At 43.4% G+C, this 17,886-nt stretch overlaps 1 protein-coding gene across 3 annotated transcripts in view; it reads right to left on the reverse strand.

Annotated features, from left to right (window-relative positions):
• SYNE1 (spectrin repeat containing nuclear envelope protein 1) overlaps positions 1 to 17,886 on the reverse strand; it is a 2,173,401-nt gene that overhangs the window by 1,123,826 nt on the left and 1,031,689 nt on the right. For all 3 annotated transcript variants that reach the window (XM_044089035.1, XM_044089189.1, XM_044089105.1), the window contains one exon: positions 4,187 to 4,288. In XM_044089035.1, the coding sequence (XP_043944970.1) occupies positions 4,187 to 4,288 (102 nt within the window). The remainder of the gene's footprint in view (positions 1 to 4,186; positions 4,289 to 17,886) is intronic.

Consider the following 17,886-nt stretch of genomic DNA (forward strand, 5'->3'; position numbering starts at 1 on the left):
CAGCTCCGAGAGAAAAATTGCACAGGACACTAAGGATAATCACAAGGCTTTCTTTAGTTATGTTAGGAACCTGGGTGGGAATTCCCAGATATGCTCAGAATTAGTCCAAAATGACAAAAGATACACCGAGCCGACAGACATTGCCAACATCCTAGCTGACAGGTTCAGTGCAAACTTCTCCCCCCTCTCCCCACCAAAAGGGCAAATATCTATCCCAACAGAGTGCTTCCCCTGACATCTCAGATGCTCAGGTAAGAGCAAAAACACAGCATCAATGGGACCAGATGGTGTCCCCATGAACTCCAAGAAGAGCTAAACCCAAACTTAAAACTACTGTTCAATCTTAGCCTTACTACAGGATATGTACCCAAAGAGTGGCGTACAGCAGCAGTGGTCCCTCTCCTCAAAGGTGGTGTCTCAACAGATCCTGGAAACGATCACCCCATAAGCCTGACTAGCTTGGTCTGCAAAGCTATGGAAAGGATCATCATGGACCTCATAAATAAAGATATTGGGGACCTACAGTCACTGGATCCTACCCAGTTTGGCTTTGTTAAGGGAAGATCCTGCCTCTTAAACCTGGTCGATTTCTTTGAAACAGTCACCAAGGCCATTGGAGGGAAGGTGGTCCACACAGTCTACCTGGACCAAAGCCTTCAATACAATACCCCACTCGAGCATTATAGATAAGCTCACCAGCTTAAATATAAACCCCTATGTCACTAGATGGGTTGCAAACTGGCTCAAGGACAGAACCCACATGGTTAGAATTGCTGGAGCCATGTCAGACTCCAAACCAGTTACAAGTGGCATCGCACAAGGCTCAGTCCTGGGACCTCTCTTGTTCGGTATATATTTCTACAGGCCAACACGGAAGGACTGTGGCTGACCAAGTTCGCAGATGACTGCAAACTGGGCGCCATAATCAACTCTCCAGCCGACACAAGCATCCTCCAAAAGGGCCTCATAGAAACAGACAACTGGTGCCAGAGCCATGGCCTCAAGCTAACGCCAAAAATTGTATAGTCATCCCCTTTAGAAAAACAAATTACCACATAGGTGGTAATCCATTAAGTACAGAAGAAGTCATTAGGGACCTGGGGACACAAGTTGATAGCAATCTCTCATTTGACAACCACGTGGCCAAAGTGGTTAGAAAAACATTTTATATAGCCCACCTAATCATGAAGGGATTCACATCTAGATCAAGGGAGGTCATCGTGCCTCTTTACTCATCCCTCATCAGGCCCATAATTGAGTACAATGCCCCTTTTGGGATGTACATTACTAGACACCTGCAACAACTGGAAAGACCCCAAAAGTACCTCACCAAGAGGATCAAAGGGCTCAAACAGATGCCATATGCTGCCCGGTTAAAGAAACTCCAGCTCTACTCAGTGGCATACCGCCTGCTCAGAGGCGATCTGTGCCTGACGTATAAAGCCATGTCCAACCGCGAATTAACGGACATGCTGCAACTGAGAAATTCCAATACCCATCGAGAGACTTGAACCTCAGCACTGAAATAAATAGGACATGCTGGAGGGACAGATTCATAACCCAGGGGCTCCCTTCACTCTGGAATAAAATCCCAGTCCAGGTTAGGCAGAGTCCCACATTAACTCTCTTCAAGAGGAATCTTGATGAGTGGATGGGAGATCGTAGGTTTACCCCGGGTATCACTTCTGTGTCACTGTTAGACAGAGGCACAGTATACTAACCTCAAAAAAAGGCATAGCAAAATTAATTTAAAATGGGTGGCGAAAGCCAAACACACTCTGGCTAGGCTTATAAATGCCCTAGGGCAGATAGCCTAGTATGAACCTATATACCTATAAATGTCTACTGCAATAAAGTATGGCAGTGTTTCTTGACATTACTCTGTTGTCTCAGTTTTAGAACATAAAAATTAAAATGTAATCTTTAGCCCCTGCACCCCACCAAGAAAAGAAGAGGTGCCAGAAGACAAATGACATATTTTGGGCCTAGGCTTCAGATAAAAACAGGTACTAAAACATTTCCAGGACAGCTGGGAAACAGTCAAAAGGAATGAAAGAAAAGGAAAAGCAGGGCAGGTCGACAGTATAACTGCGAGTGTTTAAAGCAACCGTCCTCAACCAAAGAAGCTAGTTTTACTGAGCAAGCCTGAGCCTGTTACATGGAAGGCCCAACATAGTCAGACAATACTGTGCTCTTAAAAGCTGTTAATAGTTAATTTTACCTGGAAAATAGTTAATTTATGTGTCTGACCTCAGATCAATGCAACAACAACAACATAGTTACTAAATTTGATTATTTCAAATGCATGTTTTTTTTTGTTTTGTTTTTTTGTGAGGGGGTGTATATTCTGTTTCAGTTTGGTGTAGTACATGCTTTTTTACGAGAAGGTCCTAAGTACTTTGTACATTTTGGGGGACCTTCAAGGACTTTTCTGTCGCTTGATTGTACCACAGTCTGGAAACGTGGTATGCGCAGACAGATTTGGACTTCAATGTTTTATTATTCCCTTCCCTCTCTGACCACAGAAAATCATGGAAACTTTAAGGTTTTATCACAAGACTGATAGGTACACTGAGGAATTTCACTCACAGACTTTCACATCTGTGCAACACTAAATCACAGAAGGTCTCTGGCAAATAAGTTAAGGTCCTATAGTTTGGAAAGTGTGCATATTAAATGCACACCCCTAAGACTTACATCAAAAAGAACTACAACAGAAAGACTATAATAAACAGCTGGAAGTCTAAGAAAAATTTGCAGCTCTGACAATCAGGAGCATATATTCTTTGGTAGATTATTTGCTCTGAGAAAAATAAAATATGTAGACTGTCTCTTTAAAGTATGCCTGGTGGGCAAGTTTAATATACAAAGCCATTTAATATTGGTTGAGGTTTATAAGCACTAAGCAGCTGTTGTGCAAGTTGGAACCCAGAAGTAACTTGTGTCTTTTTTTTAATTTTCCAGTCCTTCATGATAATTACCTTCACTGGTTAGTTACTCTGTCTGACCATCCGATATGTATATTTAGCCCAGCTTCTTCATTATTAATGGTCTTCCAGAGGACCATATACACTTGTTTGAAGCATAAAGATCTTGTTTCAGGGTAGACAGTAAATCGCACTCAGATGTTAACAGGTGACAACCATTGTCCATTTTTCTTTCCACTTCAGTGGCAGTACAAGTGACATACTTAATGTCGCCTTTGGTATATGTATGAGTATTCCATTACCATCCAGTAAGCACCTCCACCTCCAGAGATCTACTCAATTTAAGCAACTGGAGCAGAAACCACCTTCCCACAAAGAAATCTAGCAATTGGCTGCCCCCCATCAAGCATAGATGTTATGAATGTTGGCAGAGATGACACATTCTTCCCAGCAAAAAGTTTTTTTAAAGCTGCTCTATTAAATTGTGATTTCTTATTACTGGCTTTGCCTTCCTTTAACATATTAAGTACAAACTGCATTAAAAAGTACAGAAATTACAAAATGTAGCAGCACAAACTTCTGGGTCTGAATTTGAGACCCACTTGTAGGAAAAAAAAAAACAAATAAAACTTTGCATTTATTTCTAGAAGAGTCTTCAACCCTCCAGCTCTCTTCCACTACCATTTCCACCACTAATCATGTGATCTGGTCCAGATCCTTCCTGATAAATAACTTATTCTTCTTGCCCAACACTAACACAAGTATAAACACAGCCACTGCGTTCTTGATATCATGTGATTTAACAGTGATTTTTAACGGATGCAGAACCTGGGTTGCATACCACATTGTAGGGTCTACTTCAGAAGCTTGAAGTTTCAAAACATCAAACTTCAACTGGCCAAGACCATAAGACTGAAGTTTTAAAACTTTGAAAAACCTAATAAAAAATAAAAAAAAAAAGTTTTTACATTTTGGTGGGGGGCAAGCCCCCCTGCTAATTAAATATACCAACTCCGATATCGCACTACAGTGAGGAAAATGATAAATATCCCATTCTGCACTGTAAAGCGATCTCCAGTCAAAACTTTTGAAGTTTCAAAACTTCAATTTTATGGTCTCGGCCTTTTTAAGTTCAAAGTTTTGAAACGTTGAGCTTCTGAAGGGGATCCCACTGTAGAAGGGAAATCTATCTGCTACTGTTTTACTATTCTCTGTAATCGAGACACACAGAGTTTCTAACAAGATACAAGTCAATGTACCTCTATTTGGTCTGTGGCAGGTCGTTCCATTGCTTCAGCCAGTTTTTGAAGAATTATGCATTTGTTATCAGCCAGTGAGGTTAACAACCATTTCAGTTCATTCTGAAAGAGAAAAATAGGTAATATGAAATCAAATTACTTACAGCATTGTATTTCTGACATATAAACTGGTTCCTTATTAAAAAACATTTGTAGAGCTGACTGAATTTATATTCAGTTAAGTTTTGCAAGGCACACACAGTCACCTAATCACACACTATGGTCTATGGGTTCTCTCCCAGATGGTATCAGGCAGGAAAACAACAATAAGCAACAAGTCTCATCATGAAATTCTACATGGCACTACTATTAACACACTGCATTGAAAGAATCAAGGATCTGCTTGGCATCTGAAATACTGAGGTTTAGAAAAGGACAATGACTTTGTCAAATTCAGGCTTACAATAGTATCTTCATATAAACCTATTTTGTGTTGGTAATTTGGGATAATTGCCTTTTTGCTCAAAATAAAATTACTCTGCCCACATACAACCCCTAGATTTAATTACCCAACTAAGCAGTTGCCAATGCTAAAACTGTTTCTGCATGGCCACAAAAGCTGAACCTTGTCCACAGATTAAAAAAGTTGTTTGTTTATCCAGTTATGCGTGACTTTGTGTTTGTTTCACTCTCTCTCTCTGTTTTTTCTGCAAACTAAATAATGCCAAACATGACGGCAAGATTTTTTATAGGTAACAGTAGGCTGGTGCACTTGACACTAGCCATTCATTCATTATATGCATTCATTAAAAACATAGGGTATGAATGTAATGCATGAACATCTTCAGCATAAGGCCGTCCCACTATAAGGCTACATGTAGAGGGGCTCTGCTATTTCCATATTTAATTCTAGTTCCCAACCATCTGCACATATTCCTTCACTGCTATGGAATAAAATTCCCAGTGTATGCCACTCTGTGTGTATAGCTTTGGGTGCAAATGTACCTACACTACTGGACTCTTTAGCCAGTTACTTTAAAGAGGCCACCCTCTGCAAAAGATTTAATTCAAACAGGGATCTGTCACTGTCAAATTAACTTTTGCAGTGTATGTTTACAGTGCTATATACATCATGAGTATGTAAAGGAGTGCACACTTCTTGCAATAAAACACACCCTGCTATACAAATACTAATCACTGACTGGCTGGCAAAAGTCATCCAATCACAGACTGCACACCCACACACACGCACACGCACGCACACACACACACACACACACACACACACACACACACACACACACACACACACACACACACACACACCCCTTCCATGTATTCACTGTTGTGTAATCATGCAGGATATTATTAACAGCCTTTGTGGTTTTTGAATGTTTTTGCATCAGAATGTTTGTAGAAACAGATAACAGTTTGGGCAGTCACCTTGCAACATCTGCAGGCTACGGTATCGACTAAAGATGTCAATGAATTTAATTATAGGATTCTGAGGAGAGTCTGCTGATGGACTCATTGCCACTAAAACAGTTAGTGCTAAATTGACAGGAAGAGCCTAACACAGAAAGTCATGTGATCCTTGAGTGATACCAAACAACAGAAGGCATTGCAGCAGGGCAGCAGTGAGGCCAAATCTCATTCCCTGGACTGACAAAATGAAATAGCAGGACTATATACCATGGTTATCACTATTTTTTGGGGGGATGCTCTGAAGATGTCAAGTATTTTCTTTTTCCTTTCCACAAGATGAATAAAAGGGGAAGGGCTTATTCATTTTCTGCCTGTGTGTCTTCTCCCAAGTATCCTGGCCAGACATCCACTGCTGGTGATGTACATTAGGAAAAATAAGGCACTGACTGTGAGTGGGTCAGATTGATGACTTAAACCTTGCCTGTGATATAAATAGGACCTGCTGGAGAGATAGGTATGTATTTATCCCAGAGACTACCCCATCTATGGAACAGGCTCTCTGTCCATGTGAATCAGAGTTCTTCCCTAACTCAATTCAAGTGCAACTTGGATAAGTGGATGGGAAAACGGAAATTCATCCCTGGTTTGGCACCTATGTCTCTAATGCAAAAAAGAAGTTATGTACTCACCATAACGTTCCATCTGAGTAGGTAACTTCATTTGTCAGCAACCTGTGGGTATCGGATCCAACCTGGCAGCTTTCCAAGCTAGAGATCCAAGCTCCCAGCTCCTCCCCCTTACCCATAATACCCTGCTACCTCCTTCCAGTCCTCAGATCGAATTTGCCCAATTATCAGACAGCACTAAAAACAAGCACAAACCTGAACATCCTAACCTGATATCTACCAGGAATTAATCACTTAATCATCTGTGTAATGAACTACAGGTTAGGAGGATGGAGGGGGGGTTGGTTGCTGACAAATGAAGTTACCTACTCAGATGGAACGTTATGGTGAGTACATAACTTCTTTATCTGAAGTAGTTAACTTCATTTGATCAGCAACCTGTGGGACAGAGTCCCCAGCTACCAAAAACTTGGGAGGTCCTCAAGGAAGTTTATTCCGGAGCACTGCAGAGCCAAAGGCTGCCCTCCCTCTGGATATCAGATCTAATTTATAATAAGAAATAAAGGTATGAGAGGAAGCCTAAGTAGCGGCCGAACAAATGTCATCCAAGGGTACCCTTGACCAAAAAGCGGCAGAAGTAGCCATAGAACGGGTAGATTGAGCACGAACCTCTACGGGCTCAGGCCAAACAGAAATTTTGTACGTAAGTAAAATGCAGTGGGATATCCACCTAGCTAGAGTCACCTTCATTACTGATTTGCCCAAAGATGGCTTAGCAAAGGAGACAAAAGCTGCTCCGACTTACGCGAGGCAGCTGTTCCGTGCAAATAAAAGCGCAATTGTCTATGCACATCTAAGGAATGTAGTCTGTACTCCCCTTTGTTCTGGCAGTTAGGAAAGAAAACAGGCAGATTAACGGATTGGTTGATGTTAGCCTCAGAAGCCATTTTAGGTAAAAAGGAGGGATTAGTCCTGAGGGATACCCTGTCCTTATGGAAGACAAGATACGGAGGTTTAGAACAAAGGGCCTGAAGCTCAGATATCCTTCTAGCTGAGGTAATAGCAATCAAGAAGGCAGTTTTCCAAGACAAATACTTTAAGTCAACCGAAGCTGCAGGCTCAAAGGGGGGGCAGTAAGAGCCTGGAGGACTAAGGTTAGGTCCCACGGAGGAACCGCATTCTTGACAGGAGGCCTTAAAAGAAAGGTACCCTTCAAGAAGGTCTTACAGATCTTAGAGGAAGCTAAAGGACCAAGGTTGTCTCCTATGTGAAAGTGGGAAATGGCCACCATTTGAACCTTCACAGTTGAAGAACTGGCCCCCTGATGAAAGATGTGGGATAAGAACTCAAGTACTGCTGGAATAGGAGCCGTAAAGGGGTCCAGATTCCTTTTCCTGGCCCAGATAGAAAAACGTTTCCATTTACTGTTGTAGACTTTCCTGGTAGAAGGTTTATGTGCCGCCACCAGGATGGATTTCACTGCGGATGAGATGCCAGGAATCCTAGCCACTAAGGGAACTGGATCAACCAAGCGGAGAGCTTGAGGTCATCCAGGTTCGGAGTTTTGAATCCCGAAGGATGAGAAATCAGATCCGGAATGGGATCTAAGATCCAAGGAGGAGCCATGAGATGAGACCGTAGGTATGGGAACCAGGTTTGAGGAGGCCAGAATGGGGCTATGAGGATAACTTTGCTCCCCAACTGACGAGCTTTGTGCAAGAATTTTGTCATTAACGGAAGAGGAGGATAAGCATAAAGAAGACCGGATGGCCAAGCATGAACTAGAGAGTCTCTGGGGGTCTCTCCCGGAGGAGAGATTAGAGCGAAAAACTCACTGCACTTTGCGTTCGAAGGTGATATGAACAGATAACAGCAAGGTTGACTTAATTTGAGGAAGATCTGTTTCGCTACTAAGGGGTTCAGAGACCACTCGTAAGGTGAGAGGATAGTCCGACTCAGCTTGTCCGCTAGAATGTTGGACCGACCCGGAATGTGCGTTGCTAGCAGAAAATGGTTGGTGGATATCGCCCACTCCCAAACTCTCATGGCCTCTCGGCAAAGGGGGTAAGACCTGGTTCCCCCTGTTTGTTGATGTACCAAACGACTGACATGTTGTCTGTCTGAATTGCAATAGTCCCTAGAGGAAGAAGGGCATGGAAAGCTTGCAATGCTAGAAGCACCGCCCTCATCTCCAGAACATTGATATACAGAATGGTCTCTGTTGGAGTCCACGTACATTGGACAGTTCTGCCCATGCAATGCCCCCCCACCCTAGGCGAGAAGCATCCGTGGTCACCGTGGCTTGGGGTAGAGGCATCAAAAAGGGCCATCCTTCCCGAAGCTCTCGGGAATGGAGCCACCAAAGTAGAGATTCCCTGCAAACCCTGCTGAGGGGAATCGGGGAGTACAATGGATGTCGAAGGATGGACCACTGGACCTGTAAGGTCCATTGAAGAACCCTCATATTCAAGCGGGCTATGGGTGAAAGGTTGATAGCCGCCACTATAAACCCTTGAGCCCTCAGGACTAATTCTGCTGGTGGGGCCGGAGACTGGAGAAGGGCTAAGACATGGAGAGTTAGATTGCGGAGTCTGCCCGATGTCAGGAAGGCCTTGTACTGAAGCGTGTCTATTCTGGCCCCTATGAAGTCCAGGACCTGAGCAGGCTGAAGGGATGATTTTTTGTAATTTATGGTGATCCCCAACTGGTGGGCCAAACGCATGAAATAATCCCTGGCCGAGCATAATAGATGCCTGGTGGGAGCGGCGAGGAACCAGTCGTCCAGGCAAGGAAAGACCTGTATTCTCTGAAGCCTTGGGTGGGCCGCTACAACTGCCATGACCTTGGTGAACACCCTGGGGGCTGTGGTAAGGCCAAAAGGGAGAACCCTGAACTGATAATGACTGGCCCCTAGCTGAAAGCGGAGAAACCTCCTGGATTGCCTGTTCATTAGAATGCGATAGTACGCATCCTTGAGGTCTATGGAGCACATCCAGTCATTCTCCTGCAGGAGGGGGAGAATAGATTGAATGGTGACCATCCAGAATTTTTCCTTGGCAATGGACAGGTTCAATGTAGACAGGTCGAGAATTGGCGTTAAGTCCCCCGTCTTTTTTAGGCACCAAAAAGAACCTGGAGTAATTGCCTAATCTGGACTGGTCTGGGGGGACACACTGGATGGCTCTTTTTCTTAGCAGCTCTTTTATCTCTAAAGCTGCCACCTCCCTCTGATTGGGTGGGACATTGGGGAGTTGCCCCAATTGAGGGGGAGGATTCATGAAGGGAATAGAGTAACCTCTGGATATTATTCGGAGCACCCAGCGATCTGTTGTGATGGACTCCCAATGTGCTAGGTGTTCCGAAAAATGCCCCCTGACTGCCTCCAGAGAGGAGCAGTCAGGCAACCCCTCAGGGTTGCTGCGCGCGTCAGTCGGAAAAAGGTTCCCTCGACCGGAAATTCTTCGGCCCCCCCTCTGCCTCTGGGCCGGCATCCACCTTGTCCTCCCCTGCCTCTGAAGGATGAAGGGTCCGGAGCAAAACGGGGTTGTTGAGATTTCCGGAACCACGTTTTCTTTTGTCCTCTCTGGTACCTGGAAAAGGACCTTTGAGGAGCCGAGAAGCAGATTCCAACGGCAGACAACGTCTTCCCATCTTTCTCGCTCTGGAGTAGCGTATCGAGGACGGTCTTGCCAAACAAGGTAGAACCGTCAAAGGGAGTGTTCGCGAAGGACACCTTGAAGGGTTCCGCAAAATGGTATATGCCTGCTCCGCTGGCTCTGTGTTGGATACTGACTTTAGAGTGGCCATTCGTGTCGAGAAGGTTCTTTTGTCCTCGGCCGACATGGACTCCGGGGATGACCCAGCGTACTCTTTGATTAGGTCCCGCTGAAGTCAAATCACGTGTGCCAAGTAGTTCAGTGCTCTTATGGAGAAGGTGGCTGAAGCGAACATCCACTTTCCAATACGATCCATCGTCCGAGACTCCTTGTCGGGAGGATGCACCGAGGAACTTTCTTGAGACAGCTACCACCACCGTGGCATCTACTGGGGTATCTTTGCTCCACGCCATCCTGTCTGTTGGGGGACTAAGGATTTTATCAGGTCTTCTGGGGATTGGCTCTACAGTGTCCGGCTCCTTCCACGCCCTGGTAGTTATGAGATCTACCAGGGGGTCGGCCGGAGAGGACACCCAAGAGGTAGATGGGCCTGCATCAAACGCCTCCAGAAACACAGACAGGAAGGTTTTTGGGCTGACCATCCCCCTCTAATGTGCAGCATCTCCATGATGTCTCCAAAGGAGACATCTTCGGGGGGTGACCTGGGGGAACCTTCCCCTTCCTCCAAGTCAGTGTCTTCTGTGAGGGACTCGGGGGAGTCCAAGTGCCTCCTTTTACACTTTCATTTGTGAGGAACCTCCTCAGGGGGGCTGTCCGAGGAGGGCTCACCAACCAGGTCCTGTTCCTCTAGGGGAACCATCTGGGACGTAGACGCAGGCTGTCCCTTGGGCCAGATGATGGAAGTCAGGTCCATCTGAGAGGGAATAGCGGGTGGATCCGTAGCATGAGCCAGGGGCCTCAAATCCCTCGAGAGGACCCTCTCTACAACGTCGAAGGCCGACGGTGTACCGCTCTCCCTAGAATCCGAGAGCAGCCCCCTCGGAATCGACGTGTGGATCGGTGCTGGAGACGAAGCAATCGGACCTGAAAGAGAGGTGTGCTCCGACCGCATCAGAGCCGAAGACACACTCACCCCTCCAGATCTGAGGCTCAGCTCACAGCCCCGAGAGCTCGGATCTGAAAAAGGACCCAACAAACTCGAGGGTACAGCCGGCGTCGAAGTAGCGATGACTATCGGCGCCGACTCCCCAGCTCTGATGCTACCTGGATCCGACGGCTCCGAAATCCGATAATGGATCGGAGAAGGAGCAATGGGGGCAAAGAAAGGGGCCGAGCTCCCCCCACCCTGGAGAGGGAGAGGCAAGAGCACTCCCATCTGCATCTGGGCCTGGAGGAAGCGACGCATCATCTGGTCCATGTCCGCATCTGAAAGGCTCCTAGTGGACATAGAAGATGCAGCCGAGGCTGGCCAGGAAGGCCACCTCGATGACCTAGAAGGTGACTGGGTCTCCTCCTCCGGCTCCCTCTATGTTTGTCTTTTTTCCAGACGTCCCTCTCTCCCTGGGACACAGTGGGAGTTTGAGTCCCAGCCAGGGGAGCAGGAACGGTAGGCTGAATAGCCGTAGCCACGGCTGGTGCCACTGAGGGAGAAGAGGAAGAAGCAGAATCCGAGGGCAAAAGGCCCGCAAGGATTAACTTAGTCCTCCTGTCCCTCAAAGCCCAGGGGTTGAAGGCGGCACAAATCAGGCAGCCTGATGATAAATGAGCAACACCCAGGCAAATAACGCACTGAGTGCGGCCATCGGCTGGGGACAGCTTATGACCACACTCAGAGCATTTAGGAAATACAGCCTTAGGTCCTTCGGCTATGATAACTCACACACACACCCTCACACACAGATAAGGGGAAGGGAAAAGTTAAGATTAACTGACAAAAAAAAAAAAAAAACAATTTAAGCTAATAAACTAAGGGTTGACTAATACACACACACAGAATTTTGAGAAAAAGGCAGAGTAAAAAACCCTATGAAAACCACTCACAAAACCGCCAGCAGCTCATCACTCGTGCTTCAAGAAGCCACGGCAAACGAGATCTGAGGACTGGAAGGAGGTAGCAGGGTATTATGGGTAAGGGGGAGGAGCTGGGAGCTCAGATCTCTAGCTTGGAAAGCTTCCGGCTTGGATCCTGGTCAGATCCGATACCCACATGTTGCTGATCAAATAAAGTTAACTACTTCAGATCAGATAACCTGCAAATGGTTCATTTCCCAGGCCCATGCTTACACTTATCAAGGATAGCAGAACTTGTCAGAGATTTGGGATGCATGGCTAGGCTTAAAAAGACCCTTGTGGTCATTAGCCTAGTAAACATCTATGAACCTATGAATACAATGAGGGATTTTGAAGTGTAAGAATCTTGGAGCTGGACTGAAAGTTATGACTTAAAATAACAGAATGTTCTGTTATGTCTGTTATTGCTAGTTTTAAGATAAAGTGAGGAATAATATAATGCAGGACAGTTATATAGTTTCTCCCCCTTTCCTTTCTGTCTCTCTGGCTTAGTTCAACTTTCTTTTTCCCCTTAAATAACGACCAAACAAAACCTGCCAAAGTTCTGAAATTGTGTTTACAAAGTATACTCTGCATCATGTATCCAATAATTTTTACTACCTCTGACACACATTTTGGTACATCCATTTACCAGACCCTCCTTAAACTCATTCAGCCCAAGGGAAGTCTCCTGGTGTTTCTTAAGAACAGTTAAATGATGCATTTAGACATTTACTATTGCCTGATAGGTCAGTTGTCTATTGCCTGATAGGTCAGTTGACTATTGACTACAAGTGAACAATATGAGATCAGAACAATAACATGCTACAATTTGCCTTGTAATACCTGTTACCTTCAGTCTTTACTTTGCAAAGTATTAGCCCTTCTAAGCTTTGCAATGATGATATAAAATTAATGGTTGAATTAGGAAATACTACGTTTTGCTCAATATGCACTTTCACAATTACCTAAGTTTTACATTTCATATTGCTACCCAGTTGTAGTCATTACAGGCTGCCCTTGATAGGCACTGCCATTAATCATTTTACAAATACTTTCATAAAACTATATCTCTATGTGCTCATGGCAACCATATTTTTAAAGTATGCAGTATTATCTTATGTTCATTTTACAGTAAACTGTTGCAACATCACATTGCATACAAGCTACCGAAAGCTATTAAAATACAGCTTACATGATGTACACCTATCACTGATACTTTGTTATCTATTGATACAGCCAGAAATATATTAAATGATGCTCATATACTTAATTAAGCAAGTGGTCATGCAGTTCACATTTGTGTAAAAATCTCAGCAACCAAGAAAGAGAAGATTTTCCTGGTCTGTATAAAAATGCTGTTGATAGAATGGATCCAGCTGGAAAGGTTACCAAAGTATTATATTGTTTCAATAAACTTAAAAAATAAGTTATGTTGTGTATTTGTGACTTTTAAAATCCAGCTTGTGATTTGGAACTCAATAAATGTTGTCACTGTACTTTTTAGTAGAATGTTGAGTTTCAGAAATATGAACACTAATTTGTACTACAATTTTATGACATAGTTTTGCCGTAACCTTCAGGAAGCAAACATTATTCTTAAGTATAAAGTAAGAGAATATTTTTTCAGAACTTATGTGGAGGCAAAGACTTAAATGAGTTGATAACGGGAAGATAGTTTCATACAACTCAAGGAGAAGTCTTCGAATAGAAGTGCACTCTGGCACCTCTACAGTTCACAAAGATACATCCTAGATGATGAACTTGCTGAAATTCTGGAGCCAGCATGTCATGAAATTTCCAAGTTGTTAGCAGTTTGTTAAACTGTACATAGCTTACTTCCCAACTGTTCATTTTTTTCAGAATGTTCAGATTTTTGCCACATATTTTTGGACTGCTCCTCATAAAATTTGTGGCATTCTGGCAGGTCATTAAGGAATGAAGTCACTAAATGATTGCATGCATTTGAGCTTCAGACTGTAAATTCTTCAGAAAATTCAGGTTAATGCAAAACATCTTATTCTATCAACTCTTAAGATTATAAGACTAATAACTGAAACCTATCCCTGATTTTGGGCCTTGGTGTCCCCATTAGTTTTGATTTGTCACGATTTTGTGCACTTAGAGACTGAGAAGTATAGCACATGAAAATGTGCCAGATAACAAATTATACACTGTGCAATCCCAACAGAACTGTACTGTAAGTTCATAAGTTGCATCACGGCTGACTTCTGCAAAGTAAGGTTGTGTTTCCAGTCTGCAGAAACAGAGGCTCATATAGCTTTACATTGTTTTATTCATTTAACTAAGCAAGCGTACTATGCATAGTTACATCCTTTCAGGATTTACCTAAGACCTGTGACTAATGAAGTGGCTTGTTTAGAGGGGATGCAATGGGTTAGGAGAGACTGAAACAATCAAACATGTGGCAACAGGATGGTGCTTGGAACATGTTAGCAATGGCTCATAATGTCCACCTTCAAATACATAGGATTATGCTTGATCAGTCACAATGCTTCCATTTCCATACAGACAAAGTGAGAGCCAAAATAAAATCCCTCCTTTTCTGGGCCAAAAAGCTCTCCCCTTTTCTATCCCAACCAGCCAGAGCAGCCACTGACAAAGGAGTTCGCCTTTCTCAGCTTGAATACGGGCTCCAAATTTGTACTTCTGTCTCCAAGAAAAACATTGCCACACTCTAGACTATTTCTAAAAGCATCTGCCAATTCATTCCAAATTCACCTCTCTGCAAGCATCACTGTATCACCCCAGAAAAAAGCCAAATAGCTATCCATAAAACAAAGATGTAACCTACATTTAGGATCCCAATGTTACAAACTACTCCAACTACACACACATTTACTCCCCTTGCATCTAGACGCATGAAGAAACCTCCTCATACACCCTGTTTCACTACTTACAAGCCACACCAACTCCCATTACCCCTAGAACCAAATTTCACAGCTCTGCACGTGCTTTCTCCTCTCAGGCACCTACTCTTTGGCAAGCTCTCCCCATCAACATTAAAGAAATCATCACTTATACCAAATTCAGAATGCAACTCAAGAAGCATTTCTTCATTCAATCCAAATGGTCCTGTATCAACACAGGACATATTACCTAACCTATCTCCTTTCTGAGTCTCTTCTCCTCTCTCAAAATTTAATGAAGATTAACCCTCTTAACAAAGGAATGCATATATTGTACATTACACTCTGCTTGATTGTACATTGCACTGTGCTTGTTCACTACAATGTGTACACTCAGCTTTTTCTATGTAATTAGTCAGAACTATACTGTTATTGCTTAAATGTCTAAATTTTTGTTTGTGAAATATTCTGTATTTCACCCTGGCTGAGTCTGAAATTCAACGATACTGATCAGTGCACTACTCTGGTAAATAAATATAAAGTAAAATAAAATAAATTAATTGTTTGCAGTTAAAAGCATTCTCTAGAGTCTCCTTGCTCCTTTATCTGTTTAAACATTCTGCAGTTTTTTTCTACCTAAGTAGTGTGGATAGTTGTAGCATTGTCCACATTCAGGCTTGTGTTTTGGGCCTAGTTGTTTGTTGGTAGAGGCTGTGTGTCTGAGCACATGTTCCAGGCCATCTTAGTTTAGCCAAAGCCTGTTTAACATTTCAGTGAGAGGGAAGTGTTTATGGTCATTGGCTGATTGGGTTACCTGGACTACAGCTTGGAGTAAGCACATCACTGGTTCTTTCAAGCTTTTTTTAAAGTTGTTTCAGGTTTCAGCTTTATTACTTTAGATGATAACCTGTGAGTGTTTCTGCCTTTTCACACTGAGCTAATCGGAGGAAGGGCACTGAGCAAACTGATCTGTGATATATAACATTAAGTATCTTGTTATTTGCTTATTTTTACAAATTATTTATAGCACTTTTATTGTCTGCTGCATACTTTTCTAGCTAGTTTCACTGTGTGTGAGGTATTAACTGGAAATTTTCTACAATTGTTAAGCATCTGCTTGGGTTTGTTTGTTCTGATTTTTGTTTCCCACTCTCCTTCCCTACTGGTATCCTGTTCTTATACTTAGTGGCTTTGCAGTTGCCCACCCCTACTGTAAATTTGATCTGGGACACTCCTTCCAGTCTAGTGTCATTACCTTATTCTATCTAATACAAGGAGAACATCTGAGTAGGCCAACCCACTTAGTTTCTTAACCTTGAATTATCTTCTGCTCCATCTTCTTTCCTTTCCACTTTACAAAAAAATAAACAATTCTAAGCTTGTTTCTTGCCTTTCCTGTAAGTAGTCTAGTCCAGATACAGATTTGCTGTTTTTAAGTTTCTGAGATCCCAAGCCTCTCTGTGTTGGAGGGAAGCCTTCTAGCTTATCAGTGGGAGTGGTAAGCACTAGGTAGCTATGCCATAAAGTCTGCTCTTTGTATTTTCCCTTAGAACTAGCCAGTTTTAGTTTTAGCAATCAAATCTGATTCTTTGAGCTCAGCACTTGTTCAGAACTCGTTGTAAGCACTAAATAAGCTACAAATTACTACAGCACTCAACTTTCCTCACTTGTCTAGAGGAAAACAGTTTTTAGTACTTAATAATTAAGCACCTATCCAGGCATGTCGATGGGTCAGCTCCCAGTGTTTTCTCCTGTCTACCTGATGAATCTGGGCATCTTGGGGCAATGCAGCAATTGCCTAATGTAATCCAAAAAAACGGCCTTGGTTGCAACGAGATGAAGAAAGATAAAAAATTCCAAATAAGCAACTAAGAAGTGCTTGGTTGGGAGGGTGGCCTAATGGTTAAGGTGTTTGCCTTACAAACACAAGGTACAGGGTTTGAATCTCACAGGGGATAATTGGCTAGGCTTAAAATGGCTCGCAAGGGCAGTTAGCCTAGTACTAATCTATGAACCTATGAACCTAAAAAAAGAGAACTTTAATTTAACAAATAAAAATAAATCAGATACATCCAGTAAATCAAGCGCTTTCGTCTCCAACTATTTGGAGACTTTATCATTGATGAGAGAGATGCACTTATATAGTCAAACTAGAAGCAAAACTCTCTTCATCCAAGACTGGACTAGACAGTCAAGAGGAGAAAGTAAACACTTGCACCACACCACACTCATCACATAGTCCCTCAAAATCTACACCACCAAAACACACACATAGAAACACAAAACAGACACCTACATTCATGGAGTCTCTCAATAAAAATCTGCCCAAGCAACAGGGACCTCCAAAGCAGAAACGCAAGCAACCTCCACCACCCCAACACAAACCAAAAGACACAAAGCCCACAAACTCAGTGTGCCACTCAACCACAGCCGATAAGGCATAACAACATACTCAACACTCTAGTCATAGGTGACTCTATAGTCAGGCAAACTGATGTTCCACTCACCAAGCTAAACAATGAGAAAGTTACTGTCAGCTGCCTGTTGGGTGCCATGATCCGCCACATAATGCACACACTCAGGTCACTCCACAACAAGTACAAATATGACTCTGTCATGTCCATGTTGGTGTGAATGACCTGAGACGTACCTCCCTGGACTATATGAAAAGAGACATGGAGGAGCTGTCTGATCTTGTAGCCCAGGCAGGTATGACTCTAGCCCTGAGTAGCATCCTGCCATCACCCAGAATGATACCACAGTACAAGGACAAAATTATTGACTTCAACAATTGGCTAAGCTTCTGGTGTCATTCTAATGGGATCCAGTATTTGTCTGCCTGGGATGACATGATCGACAGACCATGATTTGCCAGAGATGGCCTGCACCTGTCGCCCTTGGGATTCCGGATACTGGCTAAGGCTCTTGCCACCCCTATTGCGCCTTTTTTAGGCAAGGTTCAAATGACAAATTCACCACAATAACAGGTACAAGAAAGCAAAATCTGAAGGTAATGCTACTCAATGCAAGAAGTCTAAACCTCAAAATGCACTCACTCGAGGCACCCCTTAAAATGGAGAACATCAGCATCTGTGCAGTGACAGAGACCTGGTTCAAAGCTCCAGAGAGCACCC

The sequence above is a fragment of the Protopterus annectens genome, chromosome 1.part0 (assembly GCF_019279795.1).
Source record: "Protopterus annectens isolate FY-2018-M chromosome 1.part0, PAN1.0, whole genome shotgun sequence".
In the NCBI taxonomy this organism is placed as follows: Eukaryota; Metazoa; Chordata; order Ceratodontiformes; family Protopteridae; genus Protopterus; species Protopterus annectens.